The 16,802-nt window shown below is 38.6% G+C and overlaps 2 protein-coding genes across 2 annotated transcripts; one reads left to right on the forward strand and one right to left on the reverse strand.

Annotated features, from left to right (window-relative positions):
- Nucleotides 1-320: 320 nt before the first annotated feature.
- LOC113723959 (phosphate-repressible phosphate permease pho-4-like) lies at nt 321-6,390 on the reverse strand. Its single transcript, XM_027246917.2, has 14 exons — nt 6,259-6,390; nt 5,994-6,116; nt 5,714-5,786; nt 5,518-5,642; nt 5,027-5,242; nt 4,681-4,767; nt 4,124-4,572; nt 3,787-3,930; nt 3,560-3,665; nt 3,014-3,273; nt 2,760-2,854; nt 669-757; nt 529-597; nt 321-443 (listed from the first exon to the last, which is right to left on the reverse strand). The coding sequence occupies exons 1-14, from the start codon at nt 6,388-6,390 to the stop codon at nt 321-323; spliced, it is 2,091 nt and encodes a 696-aa protein (XP_027102718.1).
- A 3,182-nt stretch (nt 6,391-9,572) lies between these two features.
- On the forward strand, nt 9,573-10,361 carry LOC140035509 (uncharacterized). Its single transcript, XM_072076767.1, has one exon. It carries the CDS (start codon nt 9,573-9,575, stop codon nt 10,359-10,361), a length of 789 nt encoding a protein of 262 aa, XP_071932868.1.
- The last annotated feature ends 6,441 nt before the right edge of the window (nt 10,362-16,802 follow it).

Genomic DNA, 16,802 nt, shown 5'->3' on the forward strand with positions numbered 1-16,802 from the left:
GATACTCATCAATACTGGCAGACCTTAATTAGTCTATTATTTTCTGGTATCTCAAAAAGCGACTATTTTTTTCTGGTGTCTAGAAGCATAATTCAGAAATATGAAACTGGATATATTAACTAACTTCTTAATTTCACATTGATGAGGCATAAACCTTACCATATGCTGCACCACTGGCTTTTTTCTCAACCAGAATGGAGAAGAAGGGGGAAGGATATTGCTCGTGAGAACGAAATACTTACCTGAGGATGGCTTAAGACGTGCTTTATCTCCTCTTTTCTAATGCCAGACAATCCAAGGAGGCAGTGGTTTATGAGCAACTACACCTCCCCCACTACGTGCAGCTTGTGGAAGAGGATTAAGTCATAATTACGGTGGATACTCCCACCAACAGAATTTTCTATGGGTAGTATAGCTTTGTCCATCAGCCACAATTTAACTGCCTGAAAGAGGAAAATTGGTACAGGAATTACGTTTTAGGCATAAACTGACAAACAATGCTTAAACAGAGATCGCAAACTACAAAACCTTGAAAGACAGCCTCACATTTGGGTATGCTTTAAGTGCAGCAGCCTTACTATATGCATCTGGAACCTCCTACATGAGGCAAGAAAGATGATCATGCAAGTATAACATTCTGAAGAGGTGATGAAATGTGTCAAGCCTACCTGATAAGCAACCTGCACCTTGGAGCCATCACTTAGAGAAGAAGAAAAATCAATTGCAGACAATGGTCCTGCTATCAAACCTTTCTTAACTAAAGCACACAAGCTTAAATGGAAAATGTGGACCATAAATGCAAGTAATTAGATTCACTAAATGATATGATTTTATAGTCCTGCATTCTTGCTACTGAAGCTATACTATGGAACATATATCTAGCAAACTTCACGAGTAGGATCTAACAGAATGTCAATCTCATTCCTAGTTATAAATGTGGATAGAATATTGCCCAGAAATCTTATGTTATCAAGCAACTAAAGCATTGGAAGAGGTGCCCCAAGTATAATTATTTTGCTCCTCTTACTTCATCATGGCTGCAAATAACCAATTCTTACTCCTCACACATTACGCTTTCTTTCATGTAAATGCCAAAAATTATAAATAGACAACTTTTTTTTTCCCACCTAATATTGCTAAAATGAAAATCTTGACTATTTTCTGGATCTCTTGGAACATAGTTGGAGAAATCACACGTTCTCTAGAGTAAGCTTACAAAAAACTCTTTGCTTTCATGTAGCATAAGTGGCAAGGAGAATTGCCGCTATTTTCATCAGTCATCGTGGTCCTCCTTTTTTTCGAGGACCTCAAGAGAATTAGCTTGTTAGTCTTCTCTATGTATATATATAACAGTAACCGTTAGGTTGCATTTCTTATGTGTATAATAGCAGTATGCTTGCATTTTTTCTTATTATTGTGATCATTTAATATTTCAGTCTTTATAGCTCACATTCTTTCAACTTCCACCTTTTGCACTTTGTGCACTGTTTGAGTGGCTCGATTAATACTTTACCCGCACATTATTTTGATATTTTTAAGAACAATAAAAGGATTATTGCTAGAGATGTAATATGAGAGAAATTGCAGTTCAGGTGCAAGTCGTTTAGACTTTTCTAGTCAATGAAGAAGACCTTGAAGTGGATCATTGGTGGCATTGCTATAAAAATAAATAATGGAGCTGTTAGTTAGACTGTTTTAAATTCGTCTCGCTAATTATTTCCTTTTGTCCAACATACTCTGTACTAAAGCCTCTGATACGGCTAACTTAAAGAGCTTTTGATGCAATTTTGGTTGTAGGAAATCTGATTTTAGGCCCCTAAATTACTTTCGTTGATGTCAAGGTGCATGTGTCATTAATGTGGGAAGGACGAGAAAAAAGGGATCTGGGTTAAACAGGAAACATGAAAGAAGATGCTGGTGGGAGATAATATTAATGGGGACCTTCCTTGAATCCTTTTATCCAGACTGCATTAACCACAGCAATATGTTGGTAAGATACTGCAGTAACATCAGTTTTTAGCAAAAGGGAAAATGGAGGCCATGCCAATATGGATATTCACTTTAGTCATCTACGTTGTTCCAAAAAATCTGTAATGATGAAGGTGGACTTTTAAACTACACTTTAAAAATGGATACGTGAAACTGCATGTTAGAGTTTGATTACTGGAGAGGCAAGATAAACTTGTTGATTACTTATTTGATGTGCTACTTTTTCGATATTCACATATATAAACAGTTAATTTTCACAATATATTTTTCTTTGATCAGGCTGCGACAAAAAGTTTTTTTTTCTTGGTTATGTCATTTAATAGCATATGAACAGAAAGCAAGTTCAGTCAGTTTCCACACAAAATTTCAGGTAGCGAATACTTGAATCCAGACATTCTTCTAGACATAAATGTCCTAAAATCTCTGCTCGCTACGAAAGCTGTGTAACATTTGTGTTATCTAGCGAGAGTTCATATTCTTTTGGTCTGGGCAATCTTGCTGATCTTTTCCGAAGACAGGGATGCTAAGAATCCGGTATGTATTAGACAGAGCTGCAAGAACCAGTTGGATTGGAGTACTTGAGCATATCTAAAGGTCAGGGCACCACGTATGCTGGAGAGTGTATTGAAGCAGAGTAGATGCCATAAGCCACAGTAGAGCAGAATATGATTGTAGCAATCCACCCACCGAGGAATTTCAGCAGGAGCTTCCAGTTCACATTCTGCAACAATCCAACCAATGATTTGTGAATTCAAAAATAACTGATTTACAGTCAGTCCAATCAATGAAGGTTGCCATTGATTTACAGTCAGTCCAATGATTTAGAACTTCAGCATCATTACTGAATTGTTGTGCCATTTTCTGCCTGAATGTGGTCCATTTATGAGATTGAGTGCACAATAAGCATTATTGGCATTGATACTTTCAAGATGGTACTTATTGCCTAGTTCTGAAATACTTAATCTTGACTCTTGAGGACTGAGGAGGCTGTTAAGTTTTGGCAGTATTTGGATATTGTATTAACCTTACCCGTGGTTCATCAGCAAGCCCAACTCCTACTAAAGCTCCAACAAAAGCATGCAAACTTGACACTGGAAGCTTCACTCTGGAAACAATGATGATTGTTGCCACAGTAGACAACTGTGAGGCCAGTCCCCTTGAATTACTAACGTATGTCAGCCTGCTGCTAAGGCATTGTGTAAGACGCCAGCCACAAAGAAGGAATCCGGTAGATGCACCAAGTCCTCCAATTGCTCTAATCCACCATTGAACTCCTAAAGAACCCTATCAGTGTCATCATCACTAGATTATAAGTATCTCTACTAAATCCTGATGAAGTGTCCTCCAAAGTTGATCATTAGTTGCATCAGTGGAGAAGGTTCAAATCTTAGCAGCCATGGTGTGCAGTATCATAACAATCTTAAGGCAACAATAGTTCTGTGATCAATTATGATAATAGATGCTGGTTCTTGTCTATTAAAAGTGGAAAAGAAAATGTGTGGATGTTGCTATCCTTCAGTTCTTGATTCTGAGAAGACAAGTACAAGACGCAGAAGATTTAAAAGCTTACCACATCTTCTCCATTTCCCAAATACTTTGTTCTGTGCTTAAAAACATCAAGAATGGCACTGAATGGGCTCATTAGAGGAGCAATCTCGTTTGCAGATTGGATAAGCCTGCAGTTAGTACAAAATCTTATATAACTCCGACATTTTAATCGTTCTGTTTTTACTGAACGCAAAGGACTATATGAGAATTAAAGAATTAGTGGTAGAGAGAACAAAGACTAAGCAAAACCCACGCAAATATGCATGATGATAGAAGCAGTGGAAACCAAAGAAGTCTTCCATATCATCAAAATTTTCTACTATAGCATGGCGTATTAGAGTAGGTCTGTCGTACTGTATGACCTGCTCCAGAAACATAAACACAATATTATACCTAGAAATTTAGAGCAAACTTGTATAACTAGCAGTTGCAAGATTCTAGTAAGATCTTTAGTGACAAATATAAATTGGCAAATACTTGGGTAATCACTGCAACGTTGCCAAGAAAAAGTTCACAATTTTGGAAAAGTTCCTTGGAAATCTAATCATTAGCCTAGTATTACACTTCTTCAGTTAGTATTTGCTACTGTGTCAGTTTGACATTGCTCAAGAAATAACTGAAAAATGTAACATCAGAAGTCAGGATACTTAAAGGAAAAAGGATAGATTTAACAGAATGTCTAATAGCATCGAAGACAGTCTCTCTCTCAATGCTATCGAAGTTTCTTGGTTTAACCAACTGATTAGGTGTCAACTCAAGCAGTTGTCTTAATGGTGTTGATCCCAGCTGAGAATTTGATTGAGCATGTTCACTACCTGCTGCATTTTCAGGTGAAGCCCAGCTCTTTTCCTCCTCTTCATAGACTGTATCAAGAACTCTCATCTGCATGAAATCTCTCAGCATTTCTTCAACTTTAGCATCAGAGGCTTCATCTTGGTTTTCTAAGCCTTCTTGCTCCATTGATTTTGTTCTCTTCATCGTCTTGAATCGCGGAACAGAAGCCATTCTTGTTCTAGCAAAAGGAACCACCACAAACTACCATTGCCAAACATTTGCAATACAAAATAAGTAAGAACAAAGTAATTAAAAGCTTAGTATATAATGAACATTTGAATCCAAATCAAGTACAGAGTTTATGCTTACCGAAGATGAAACTGCTCCAATCAAGGTAGACAATGTGACAGCAATGACGATAGTCCACATGTTGACCATCATAAGATTTGGTAGAATCTGCCAATTCAAAGTGACAATAAGCATGTTTTGGAGTCCACTGAAAATGAAAATAATTAATGGCAATTTGCCAAACCTTATTCCTTTTGTCTTTAAAGATGAAACTGAAAGGAAATGCGGTATAATTTACAAGTCCTCTTTTGGAAGGAATGTTAAATGAATTTTAAGAGCTTGCCCAAATTAAATTCATTTAAGAAAAAGAAAAAGTTGAATAACATACTACCTGAAATAAAGACAAGGCAGAGCAAAACTAGAGTACCTGATACATGATAAAAAAGCAAAGCAGTCCAGCGGCCATTCCATAGTAAATAGGGAGGAAAATCAGGATCCTTTTCTCTGAATTTTCATGAGATAGAAGAGCAACCTTCAGGATCTTAAAGAATAAAAATGCAGCAGCACAAGCTACTATAGGAGCCACAGTCCATTCGAGGAAAATCCAGAGAAGACCACCACCATTGAACTTATGATATCCATTCTGAGACATCAAGAATCAACAGCAAAAGCAGCAGTTTAAAAAAAAAAAAAAAAAAAAGAAACTAATATACTTGACGGCCTTGTCAAGACACTCATTTAGAGTTAAAACTTCAGATCATGTTTAAAACAAGGAAGTAAATAAGCTAGGGTATAATATACAATTTACAGAAGAAAGAAAATTACAAAAATCTCTTGATTTGAAACCTATGTAATAATAAAACTCAAAAAGGAAGAGTTTGCAGTTGAATTTGTTTTGTCATAATTTATATTGTGAACCTTGTTCCAGAAAGGTATGAAGCCAAAACCTTCACTGACAAGCATCGTCCCTAGAAGGGCACCTTGTGTTGACTGCTGAGATGACACTGGTAGCTCGAAATAAGTTGCAATTGCCAGCCATAGCGCTGTCACCAGTGTCCAAATGAATCAGAATCCATGTGAAAAATGTAATAAAAAATTGAGCATTGAGAATTACTTGCTGTGATGAGAACAACTACCATACTCCACATTAAGAATCCTTGAATTGGTTGATTCTCTCTAGGGAACTGCTGTAAGCATAAATTCTCATAAGCCACTTCACAAAAGTGGGAATCTATCATATGATTCAGATCAGATAACTATTCTACATGGACCGCTGCCTTAATTTGTTATATAAAAGAGTAAAGACAAAAACACTACCAGAGCTAACAAGGACTATTTTCTTTTGTTGCATAAGATCAATTTATGTCGACAGAGGGATTAGTTTGTTCCCTTACATCAGAGAAAAGTGTACTAATAGAACCACTGCTTGCCAAGGCTGTTCCGGGAATGTAGACCATAAATGCCAGTATTGCTGCCTTCAGAAATGTCAGAGACCCTGACCCTACCGGCAACGAGAACTGCCATGATGTTTAAGATCACCATGAAAGATGAAAAGAGAGATGGATTAAAGTTCAAAGAAAACAAAAAGTAATTAGTCCTTGAGAATGCAACTGATGGTGTTCAATTTGTAGCACTGATTATCATGCTCACAACACATACTGAAGTTGGAACGTTGTTTTCACCAGCGGAAAATGCCAGTGAGATTGCAGCTATGACACCAAATATAAGTATCCACTGATATGTCTCCTTCCAATTTCCTACAACTCCAGCAGCCACATCCACAGTAACCATTTTCCTGTTATTTGACATTCTTATTATTGAAGGCCTCGAGTAATCTTTAGCTCATTGAAGAGATCTCAAAGTAAAAACTATAATGAAATGAGGAAAGGGTGAATTCTTACTTTGTGATGGAAAAAAAAAATGATTCTACAACGAGGGCGTTTTTTGAATGAGTTTCTGTAATTGGGGTGTTCGCATTCTGAGAATGCGAGCTCAGTGAGCAGAATGCAAGCTCAGTGAGGAGCTCACCGCCAAGACTCCATTTCGAAAAAAAAAAGGCAAAAGTGCACAGACGAAGCAGCAGTGCCTTTTATAGCTGTCGAACAGAAAAACAAATAATACGAAATTGTACGTAAAAGCACAACAAAGAAAACAGAGGTGGTCGAAGCATCCAAAGACCGGAGCTGAGCGGATCTTCCAAAGACTGGTTCCGCGCGTGCCGCTTGCCAAAAAATTTTCTGCATTGCCGTCCCAACTCTCCAACAGCATAAAGGTTAGGCTTTTTCACTTGCAATGCCTCACTAATAGCATTTTAAGTTTAATTAATACTTGAATACCTGAATCCAAGACAAGTTCAGATTTGTGGTGAAATTTGGGTTTAAATTTGACGTGGGTTGTTCTTATTTTTGCATTTTTTGTGGATGGATTTGAGGATATACGTTATATTTTGCGAATTCGTACAATGTTTGCACTCTCCAATGTTGGAGCAGTTTATTTGCCGTTTCTGCAATTAGTGCAGAAAAAGCATGATCCGAGCTCGGATAAGACTCAACACAGACGGATCCGAGCTCGGATGTTTTCGATACGAGCTCGGATCCATAGTTATTCACCCGGATCCGAGGGCTCGTCTGATCATCCTTTGACACAAATCCGAACCCTGTTGGATCCGAAGGATGCCATAAATTATCCGAGCTCGGATCTCTGCATTTCATAATACAATGCGAGGTGTGATTTTTTTTTTTAATTTTTTTTTGGGATGCCGTAGTTCGAGTTATTGAGAGCTCCGTGAGTTCAGTTTTGGTGAATGCGAAAACCCTTTGTACGTAGTCCCATTTGTACATAGTCCCATGCTCAAAATGCCCCATTTGTAGAATTCTTTTAAAATTCATCATAATTTTTTTTTTAAATCTACTGCACAACTATTAGTTTTGGTCGAAACACTATGTACATTGGACAATGTATGTTTTGCAATTGGAGCTTAGAAATTTGGTATGTAGTTTATAGATTGGAGCTTTTGCATTTCATGGATATTTGGATTGTGAGCCCCTTTATAGGGGAGACTATGTCGATATTTTTGTAGATATTTCTTTGTGAGGGCAACTGACTATTTGGTAATTTATTTTATATTACAACTACCATTCCTTATGCATAAGGCTTAATTCGGATTTGATACAAGCCATTAGCTAATTTATGTTATATTACAACTATGGATATTTTCGGTCACTTTGAGGAGACGATGGTTTGTTTAATTTTGTGAGCCGTAGAAAAAGGCGGTAGAACATGAAATACCAATATATTTTAAGGCGAATTGATGGATTGAAAATCACTGACCAACCTTGTAATGTTTTTTGTAATTGGCAAAATCTATTATGCTAAAAAAGTGGCAAAATAAGTTACAGGGAAAAACATTAATTTTGTAAGATTCATTGGTATAATATCACATCATTGTCAATGTGGATCTTGTTATGCGGTGTGAATGTGGAGCCCAAATATATATAACTTCCGGTACATTTCTTACGCTTGTACATTTCTTACCCTGTTTGGATTTGCAGATAGAGAGTTGTAGTCTATTTTTAAGGGAGGCTCTGTCCAATTTTTCCAAAAACTTCGTTCGGAGTTTTAGGCGATTCGTATCGTCATTTATAGTATATTTCATACATGTTTTCAATTTTTTCATCTTCCTTCTTCTCATCTAAATTAGTCTAATTAATTGTTCCAATTTCGACCTAGAGTCCACCCTCTTTCATTTGTTTGGACCCTTGGACTATTAATTTAAATTTATTGTCCTAAAAATAGGGATACATTTCACAGACATGTCTGTAGAAAGACCTCTGCGGGTAAACCTATACTGGGGAGGACAAATACATTACGAGGGTGACTTTGTTTGTTATTTGCCTCGTACTTCCAACCGGACATTCATATTGAGGCATAGAATTGGATACGGGGAGTTGGTTGACAGGATTTACCACTATATTGGGGTCGATAAAGGGGTGTTCAAGCTGAAATTGTTTCTTCGTCAACCGTTGGAGAGTTCCAAATATACTGTTTCCGCAGTGGTGGATGATGAAACTCTTGATGTAATGTACGATCTTTGGATCGAAAGAGTTTCATACATGGCGGAGATTTATATCGAGAAGGAAAAAATCGTCCAAATGCCTGTAGTTAATAGCGTATTCACTGGACCAATATGTAATGTTGGTCCAATGATGTCGCTTGTACATGCATTCATGGATCCAACAAAGTTTAACTTTGGTTCTAGTTCAGTCGTTCAAGAGACTTCATCGGCATGTCACTATATGCATGATGATCGATCTATGTATTCATTAGAACCAGACTCACACCCTGGTCAAGGTTGTCGCAGTTCGGCTGAAGATGATCTATATGCTAGTATACATGATAGACTCCGTGCCTCTGAAGAAGATAATCCGGAAGACGATGACCGGGAAGTTGATGCGGAAGAGGTTGAAGAGTCGGAGTCGGAAGATGTGTCTGGTAGTGATTCGGATGAAGAGCATGAAGGTGGGGATTTAAGAGTAAACCTCGATATGTTCCAAGAGGACAGACGCAATAGCCCAGCTGGCAGCTCTGCATATGTGCCAAGAGGAATGGCCTTTTTCTCCGATCTTGGGAGTATAGATGATGATGATATAGAAGAGGAGGGTGGATTGGAGCGTATTGTAACATTCTGTGAGGAGAATAATAATATACGTTTCCATATGAGATTTGAGAGTAAGCAGCAGCTCAGCCGAGCAGTTAGGATGTGGTCCATCAATCACAATAGGTAGTTCAGAGTTATTGAGAGTAAGAGTAACACGTGGTTTGGTAAATGCAAATCATCAATTGAAAGAACTCCTTCCACTTCAACTTCCCCATCGTATCCACCATGCGACTGGTGTGTTAGAGCCGTAAAGAAAAAGACCCATGAAATGTGGCAAATTACAAAATGGGTCAATGACCATAACTGCTTGGGCGATATGATTAGAAATAACAATACAAGCCTCACAGCTTCCGTTATTTCAAGGCACATCCTCCGTCGGGTTGAAGATGACCCTGGATTAAAGGTCAAGAACATACTAAGTGACGTTAAAGAAAACTTGAAGGTTGATGTGTCTTACAAAAAAGCCGGGTATGCCAGACGTAAAGCAATTGAGCTTGTGTTTGGATCTTGGGAGGCGAATTTTTCCGAACTACCACAGTATCTTGATGCCCTGGTACAATCCAATCCAGGCACCGTGGTAGAGTGGTCACATCATTCGGATAGTTCGGATCGAGTTAAGACCTTTAAATATGTATTCTGGGCGTTTGGGCCAGCTATTGAAGCATTCCACATGTGCAGGCCAGTTATATGCGTTGATGGCACTCATTTGCGTGGCGAATACAAGGGCAAACTCCTTGTTGCAGTCACTCAAGATGCGAACAACCACGTTCTACCAATTGCTTATGCCATAGTGAATGAGGAGACGATTTCCAGTTGGTCGTGGTTCATGGAACAATTGAGATATAATGTGGCGCTTGATCGACATCCTATCTGTGTCATTTCTGATCGCCACAATGGTATCATCTATACCATGACACACTTTGACTATTGGGAGGAACCTTTAGCGTACCATAGATTTTGCCTGCGACATGTTAGGAGCAATTTGATGACACACTTCAAAGGTTTACACCTTCGCAAGTTGTGTTGGGCAATGGGAAGGGCAAGACAATTACGCAAGTGGCGAATGTTCAGGAGAGAACTGCGAAGCATGTTTCCGGATGCTTGAAATTATCTGTCAGCCATTAGTCCAGAAAAGTAGTGCCTAATACACGACGATGGCCGTCGTTGGGGTATTCTAACTACCAACATATCCGAAAGCTATAATAATGTCTTGCGGGGGGCGCGTCATTTGCCAATTCGTGCATGCATTGATATGACTTTTCATCGGACAGTTGAATTATTTAAGAGGAGAAGGGAAGAAGTTTCACATTGTCGCAATCCTTTTCTCCCAAAGATATGGCGGCGTTTTACAGTTGGTGAGCGGAAGGCAGGCGCCCACAGAGTCGTTGAGTTCGATGGCCCATCGGGCGTATACAAGGTAATCACTGGGCGGCGTGTCGATGGTAAAGGAGGCAATACGCAAATCATCAGGTTTTTTGATAAGACATGCTCCTGTGGAAAGTGGCAGATATACAGGCGTCCTTGTTCACACGCTTTGGCGGTGTGCAGGAATAGATGTGACAATCCGGGATTGCTTTTTGACCAGCATTTTACCAAGATAAGGTGGGCCGTCCAGTATTCAGGGAAGTTTTTCCCACTGCCGCATCAAGATACTTGGCAACAGCCTGGGTGGGACCTGCAGGCAGACCGAGCAAATTTGTGAAACGTTGGGCAGGGCGAGTTCGAGCTAGACGAATTCGGAATGAGATGGATGAAAGGGATGCAGACGAACCAAGAAGATGTCGAAATTGTCATCAGACGGGTCACAATAGTCGAAATTGTCCGAATTATAGGTCTTGATTTGATCGACTCCCTAGAGATTGTGGACTAATGTTAGTGCATTTCTTTTTGCTCGTGGGGTTCCAGTTACTTCATTTGTGTAATTTTCTGGATTTATTTTAAATAATTACATTAGTGACTTTCATTGTTCATTAGTTAGAATTGTTGCTTCGTTTTGTACTTTGATATGTATTGAAATAACTAGTTTACACGTGCAGCCTAACAGTTTTATTCATTGCTCGCTAAATCCCCTATCCATTGATTTGTAACTTATCTGTTAAAAGAATGCTTGGAAGGTGTGTTATATATGTAAGCACTCTTGCATGTACAGGATATGAAATTTTTGTATATATTTTGGCAGGGAGTGATGGCCGCTTTATAGGGGAGATTCTCTCAAATTTTTATATTAATTGGTAAAATATAAATACGCCTTACATTGATCCACGCTATGAATACATAGAGGGATAACAAATGTTATTAAAAAAAATGTAAATACAAGGTAAGGAGTTTTATTGTTATTGTATAACGGATATATGGTCAAAACTTGCTAAAATTTGACATCCCTACCTTTTTTGATCAAAAAAAAGTGGATACAGTATACTTTTTGGATATTACTTATTCATTGTTCTTGCAATTTAATCGTTGCAGATATTTGTCTGGGATTATGGCCGACACCCCTATTCCTGCAGGCCTACATCCAGGACCATACGTGCAGGACATTATATCGGCGGGAACTGCACACCGGGCACATTCCATTTTTCACGGACATATTCAGGGCAATCAGTTAGATGTCAGACGGTATGACAAAGAATTTTGGGAGCATACGCCTATTCCTGATCCGATTTGTCGTTATATTGCCTTGGCTGGATTTGAGGGGGTGCTAGGCAGTGGATATCAGATGGTTGATCATTCTTTGATCACAAGTTTAGTGGAGAGATGGCGGCCCGAGACGCATACATTCCATTTACCGGTGGGAGAAGCTACCGTGACATTACAGGATGTAGAGGTGTTGTGGGGTTTGCACATCGATGGTCCACCGGTTATAGGGGTAGACACATACCGCAGCATTCAGGAGTGGGGAGCCATCTGTGAGGAGTTCCTTGGATTTTCTCCTGCAGTTGGATACTTTGATGGACAGAGGCTAAAATTGGGATGTTTAGCAAGAGCCTTGGATACAGAGTTGCCAGCCGATGCTTCAGATGCCGAATGTAGGCAGCGTGCGCGCATCTACATCTTACTTTTATTAGGTGGACATTTATTGTCGGATAAGTCCGGAAACAAAGTCCCTTTGTTGTATCTTCCATTACTGCGGGACTTGGAAACTGTTGGGTAATATAGTTGGGGTAGTGCGTGTTTGGCGACTCTCTATCGGTCACTTTGTGATGCCACGCATCCTGCCAAATCGGCTATTGCCGGTCCCTTAGTTTTGCTACAGGTACATTACAAACAATATGAACATCAATCTTCGAGTTTTTTCATTTTATCATTTTGCAATTCTAACATTGATTCTAATTTTCTAACAGGTCTGGATTTGGGAACATATACCAACTATGCGTCCGAACAGAATCGCGCCGTTGGAGCATTACCCTGGTCCATATGCAGCTAGGTGCGCGTTTCGCACCCATTTAGGTTTTTTAATGGCATTTGATAATCCAACCAACTCACATTTGCCTAAGCTTGGTTTCCTGTTTTATTAAATATAGGTGGAATAATGACTTGGACGTACACAGAGTTGCTAGGCATGTTGTGCCCGCATTCCGAGATCAGCTGACAGGACTGCGTCCTGAAGAGGTATTGTACATATGTCCGGACAATAGGCCTTTTCTGTCAATATCTGGATAATTCAAATCATAAGTTTGTCATACTGCATTGCATAGGTTGTTTGGACTTTGATGTGCATGTTATGGCCAAAAGTGCCTTTTTTGTGTGAAAAAGGGAAAAACGTGTTTGGAACCTCACCCTTCGATTTGCAATGTAGCAGTGTTTGATGTGTTTTACGAGATTGGATATTATACTTTTGGTATATTACATGTGCGTGGGAGGTTAGATGGCCTAAAACGTTTGTCTCCCGCGCGTTTTGGAATTGTTTAGCAAGAGTGCGAAAATTGGGGGAAAAATTGCAGTTTCTACAATTATTGCAGAGAACTTCAGATCCGAGCTCGGATCCTAAGTGCACAGACGGATCCGAGCGCGTATCCATTGGTCCGAGCTCGGATCCAAAAAATTTCAAATAAATTCGAGGGTTCGTCTGTGCTTCCGAAGGTGTGGATCCGAGCCGTGACGGATCCGCACCCTTTCATGTTCGATCCGACCTCGGATCGGTGTTTTTTGCTCTATATAGTTGTTTATAGCGAAGTTCTTTTTTTCTTGTCGAAATCATTCTTTCATTTTTATATTTTTTCCAGTTCATATGGCAGCCATATTCGGAGGACGTTCTCGCTTCTCTTCCTGCGTATTGTACTGCAGGTCGGGACATTTGGAGATCCGTAACGTATCTTATCTGCTGGGATGTAGTTGAGCCGCACCTCCCGCATCGGGTTATGCGGCAGTTTGGATTAGATCAGTCCCTGCCTACTATGAGGTTAACGGATAATCAAGCAGCTCTACATTCTATAGATCGCCGTGGTAGGGTGAATCAAGACTGGAGCACCACGCATAGACAATATCTTGATATTTGGACTGATCGACATGTGCATGTACAAGACGGCACTGTAATTGCAGATACTACATATCCATCGGATGAGTATGTTCAGTGGTATCGGGAGCGGGCGGTGATTTATATCTTAAATCTGAGTCGATTTCCCGCTTTTCCAGAGGGTTTTCAGGGTGATAGCGCTAGGGCACAATATCTTGTACAGTTTGTTTCCGATTCACTTTTAATAATCACTTCCGGCGTATTCAATGTTTAAACTAATTTGTACCCTAGTATCTCATTCTAATTCTTATATTTGTTTTTGCAGAGTGATGCCATGTCTCGAATGTATTTCATGGCATAGGACTCTCTTGTAGTTAGTGATGAACAACACAGCGGATACTTGCAAGAGTTGAGCGACTTTGCATCCACGTCTTTGCATCATGTAGGAGAGTCACGCCGACTTGCATTCCGCCCTTCACACGTACCACATGAGATTCCACTTTTTCCTGATACATGTCGTGTCCAGCGAGCTCCTAAAAATACCCAGGGAAGTCAGCATGGCGGTGGGCGACGTCGTAGACTCCGATCACCAGAACCAACCATACAGACTAGCTTCCATGGAGGTGATATGGCTACGGAAGACCAAGCTACTTTTGTCACACCTCAGACCGAAGGCATGCATGGCAGAGGTGTATCGATTGGCCAATCTCACAGGTCCCCTGTGATGTACACAGAGTTTACAATCGATAGGGACTCACATCACCATGTTTCTGAGCAATGTGAAGGAGGTGAAGGCACAAGCACTGAAAATCAAGATGCTACACTGTTATCGAATATTACTCAGGTCAATACAATAGTGCCAAACCAACCACGTCGAAGCCAAAGAATACCCAAACCAACAACATGTGGTACTCATGGGAAACTTGGGCACCATTGATTGCACGCTACTTGTATTGTTATTGTATAAATAACCTTACTTATGAATTACATACTTTTGTTTGTGACAATTTTTTACATATGCAGTTATTCTTACGAAATTGTGTTTTAAGTGCTCCAAGGGCAAATTCCATTGCATATACATGCACTGTGCATTTCAAGTGAATTTTGGTGATATCATGGTTATAAAAGCATGTGGACGTCATTTCATATGTATTTAATACCCAAAAATGCCCTTTTAGTGTAAAAGTGAAAAAATGACCAAAGTTCCTCACCCCTCGATTTCCAATGTAAATGTGTTTGTTGTGTTTTGAGAGGTTGGAACATTGTGTTTGTGGTATATTACATGTGCGTTAGTCTTTAGAATTGATCCATGTTTGTCCTATTTCCGAATTGGAAGTGGCCGGAAAAAGGAAAAAAAAGTTCCAAAAAATTGCAGTTTCTACAATTAGTGCAGAGAATCACGGATCCGAGCTCGGATCACAAGGTGCCCAGAAAGATCCGACCACGGATGAAAGATCCGAGCTCGGATCCAGTTCAACCCAGATAGATCCGAGGGCTCGTCTGTCTTTCTGTTGACACTGATCCGAGCCATGTCGGATCCGAGACCTTACTCAACCGATCCGACCGCGGATCGGTTCGCGGATATAGCAGAAACGAGGCTTCAGACTCGTTTCTGCTATTTTTAAAAATTTTCTTCCCTCTTCTCACCGAAACCCTACCCCTTCCTTCCAATCTTCCATTTTAACCATCAATTATCCAATCTTCCATCATAAAAACCTCCAAAAACCTCTTCTGATCAGTAACCCCAATCTATTGTACCAACAAACAACATCAAACGGAGGACCTTTCTTTGCTTTCATTTTTTTCCTTTTCCTTTCCAACTAACAAACAAATAACATGCAATTCATAAAAATAACTTATATAATTTTTTTTTTAAATAACATTGCGTTATGCAATTTCTAAAATTATGGTTGACATTGTAACATATATTAATGACTATTAACTATTATATTCTTATAACTAATATTCATTGGTGTCAACAAATAAATACGATTCATTAATAACAAAGGAAAATTATAATTTGATCAAAAACATTTATTTCATACAAAAGGAAAAACACTTAATATTTTATTCACAACAAATACTCAACACCTTATATGTTAACAATTTCATTCTATTTTTACATTGATCTATAAAATAGAAAGAATATTGATCTATGAGATAGAAAGAACTATCATGTGTACTTTTTCCACCATTTAAATGTATTATAATTAAATAAAGTATTTTCAACCGTACAATTACCAATTTTTTTTATTATAAAAGAATTATGCATGTATAGTAAATTATATTAAAAAGATTATTGTTAATCTGATTTTGTTTTAGCTCATATTTGATGAGTTTAGCCACGTGCAAGTTCTAAAATAAAAAAAATATTATTCCTCTAAACATTACAGATTTTTAAACAAAATTTCTCTAACCTTTCTCCGAAAAATAAGATTTTCGTACAGATTTTAAAATAACATTTTACTACCGACACCATTTTAGTAAAGGCAACTTCTACAAAACAAACAATATTTACATTTACTTTTATATTTTTTATGGAGCTCGTACATATCATTTTAAATTTTTTTCCTAACATTTTTTAAATTAATTTTCTAAAAGTCATACTTATAAATGCGAAATCTAACAAAAAAGTTAAATACAATTTTTGCAGGTCAAATTTAACAAATGCGAGCTATTTGCAAAATTTTAAATATTTGCAACATTTTTTAAAACAAAAATTAGAAGCTTTCTGCAAATAATTCCCTCCCTCTCAAAAAATACAAAATGCGAAAGATAAGAGCTCGCATTTGCTTTCTGGAAATAATTCCCTGGCTCTTAAAAAATAAAAAAAAAATATAGAGAAGAGCTCGCATTTGTGGAATGCAAGCTCAATAAGCTCGCATTTCACGAATGCGAAGACCCCCGGCCGGAAATTAATCCCAAAATCATCCCTTTTGTAGAATTTTTTTTAAATTCATCACAAAGTTGGAAATTTCTCAATGAGGAAAGCAGCTGTGTGCTAGCATTGGAAACATCCCTACATGTGCTTATAAGTAATATTTATGTTGGTTCATTCCTATGTTCATGATCTGTACTTTGTTTTCTTGTTTT

This window comes from Coffea arabica, chromosome 2c (assembly GCF_036785885.1).
Source record: "Coffea arabica cultivar ET-39 chromosome 2c, Coffea Arabica ET-39 HiFi, whole genome shotgun sequence".
In the NCBI taxonomy this organism is placed as follows: Eukaryota; Viridiplantae; Streptophyta; class Magnoliopsida; order Gentianales; family Rubiaceae; genus Coffea; species Coffea arabica.

Coding starts and splice junctions, on each gene's coding strand:
- LOC113723959 (XM_027246917.2), bottom strand. CDS start 6,390: ATGGTTACTGTGGATGTGGCTGCTGGAGTTGTAGGAAATTGGAAGGAG. Junction 5,243..5,517: donor TCATACCTTTCTGGAACAAG/GTTCACAATATA, acceptor TTGATGTCTCAG/AATGGATATCATAAGTTCAA. Junction 444..528: donor ATGTGAGGCTGTCTTTCAAG/GTTTTGTAGTTT, acceptor TTCCTCTTTCAG/GCAGTTAAATTGTGGCTGAT.
- LOC140035509 (XM_072076767.1), top strand. CDS start 9,573: ATGATTAGAAATAACAATACAAGCCTCACAGCTTCCGTTATTTCAAGG.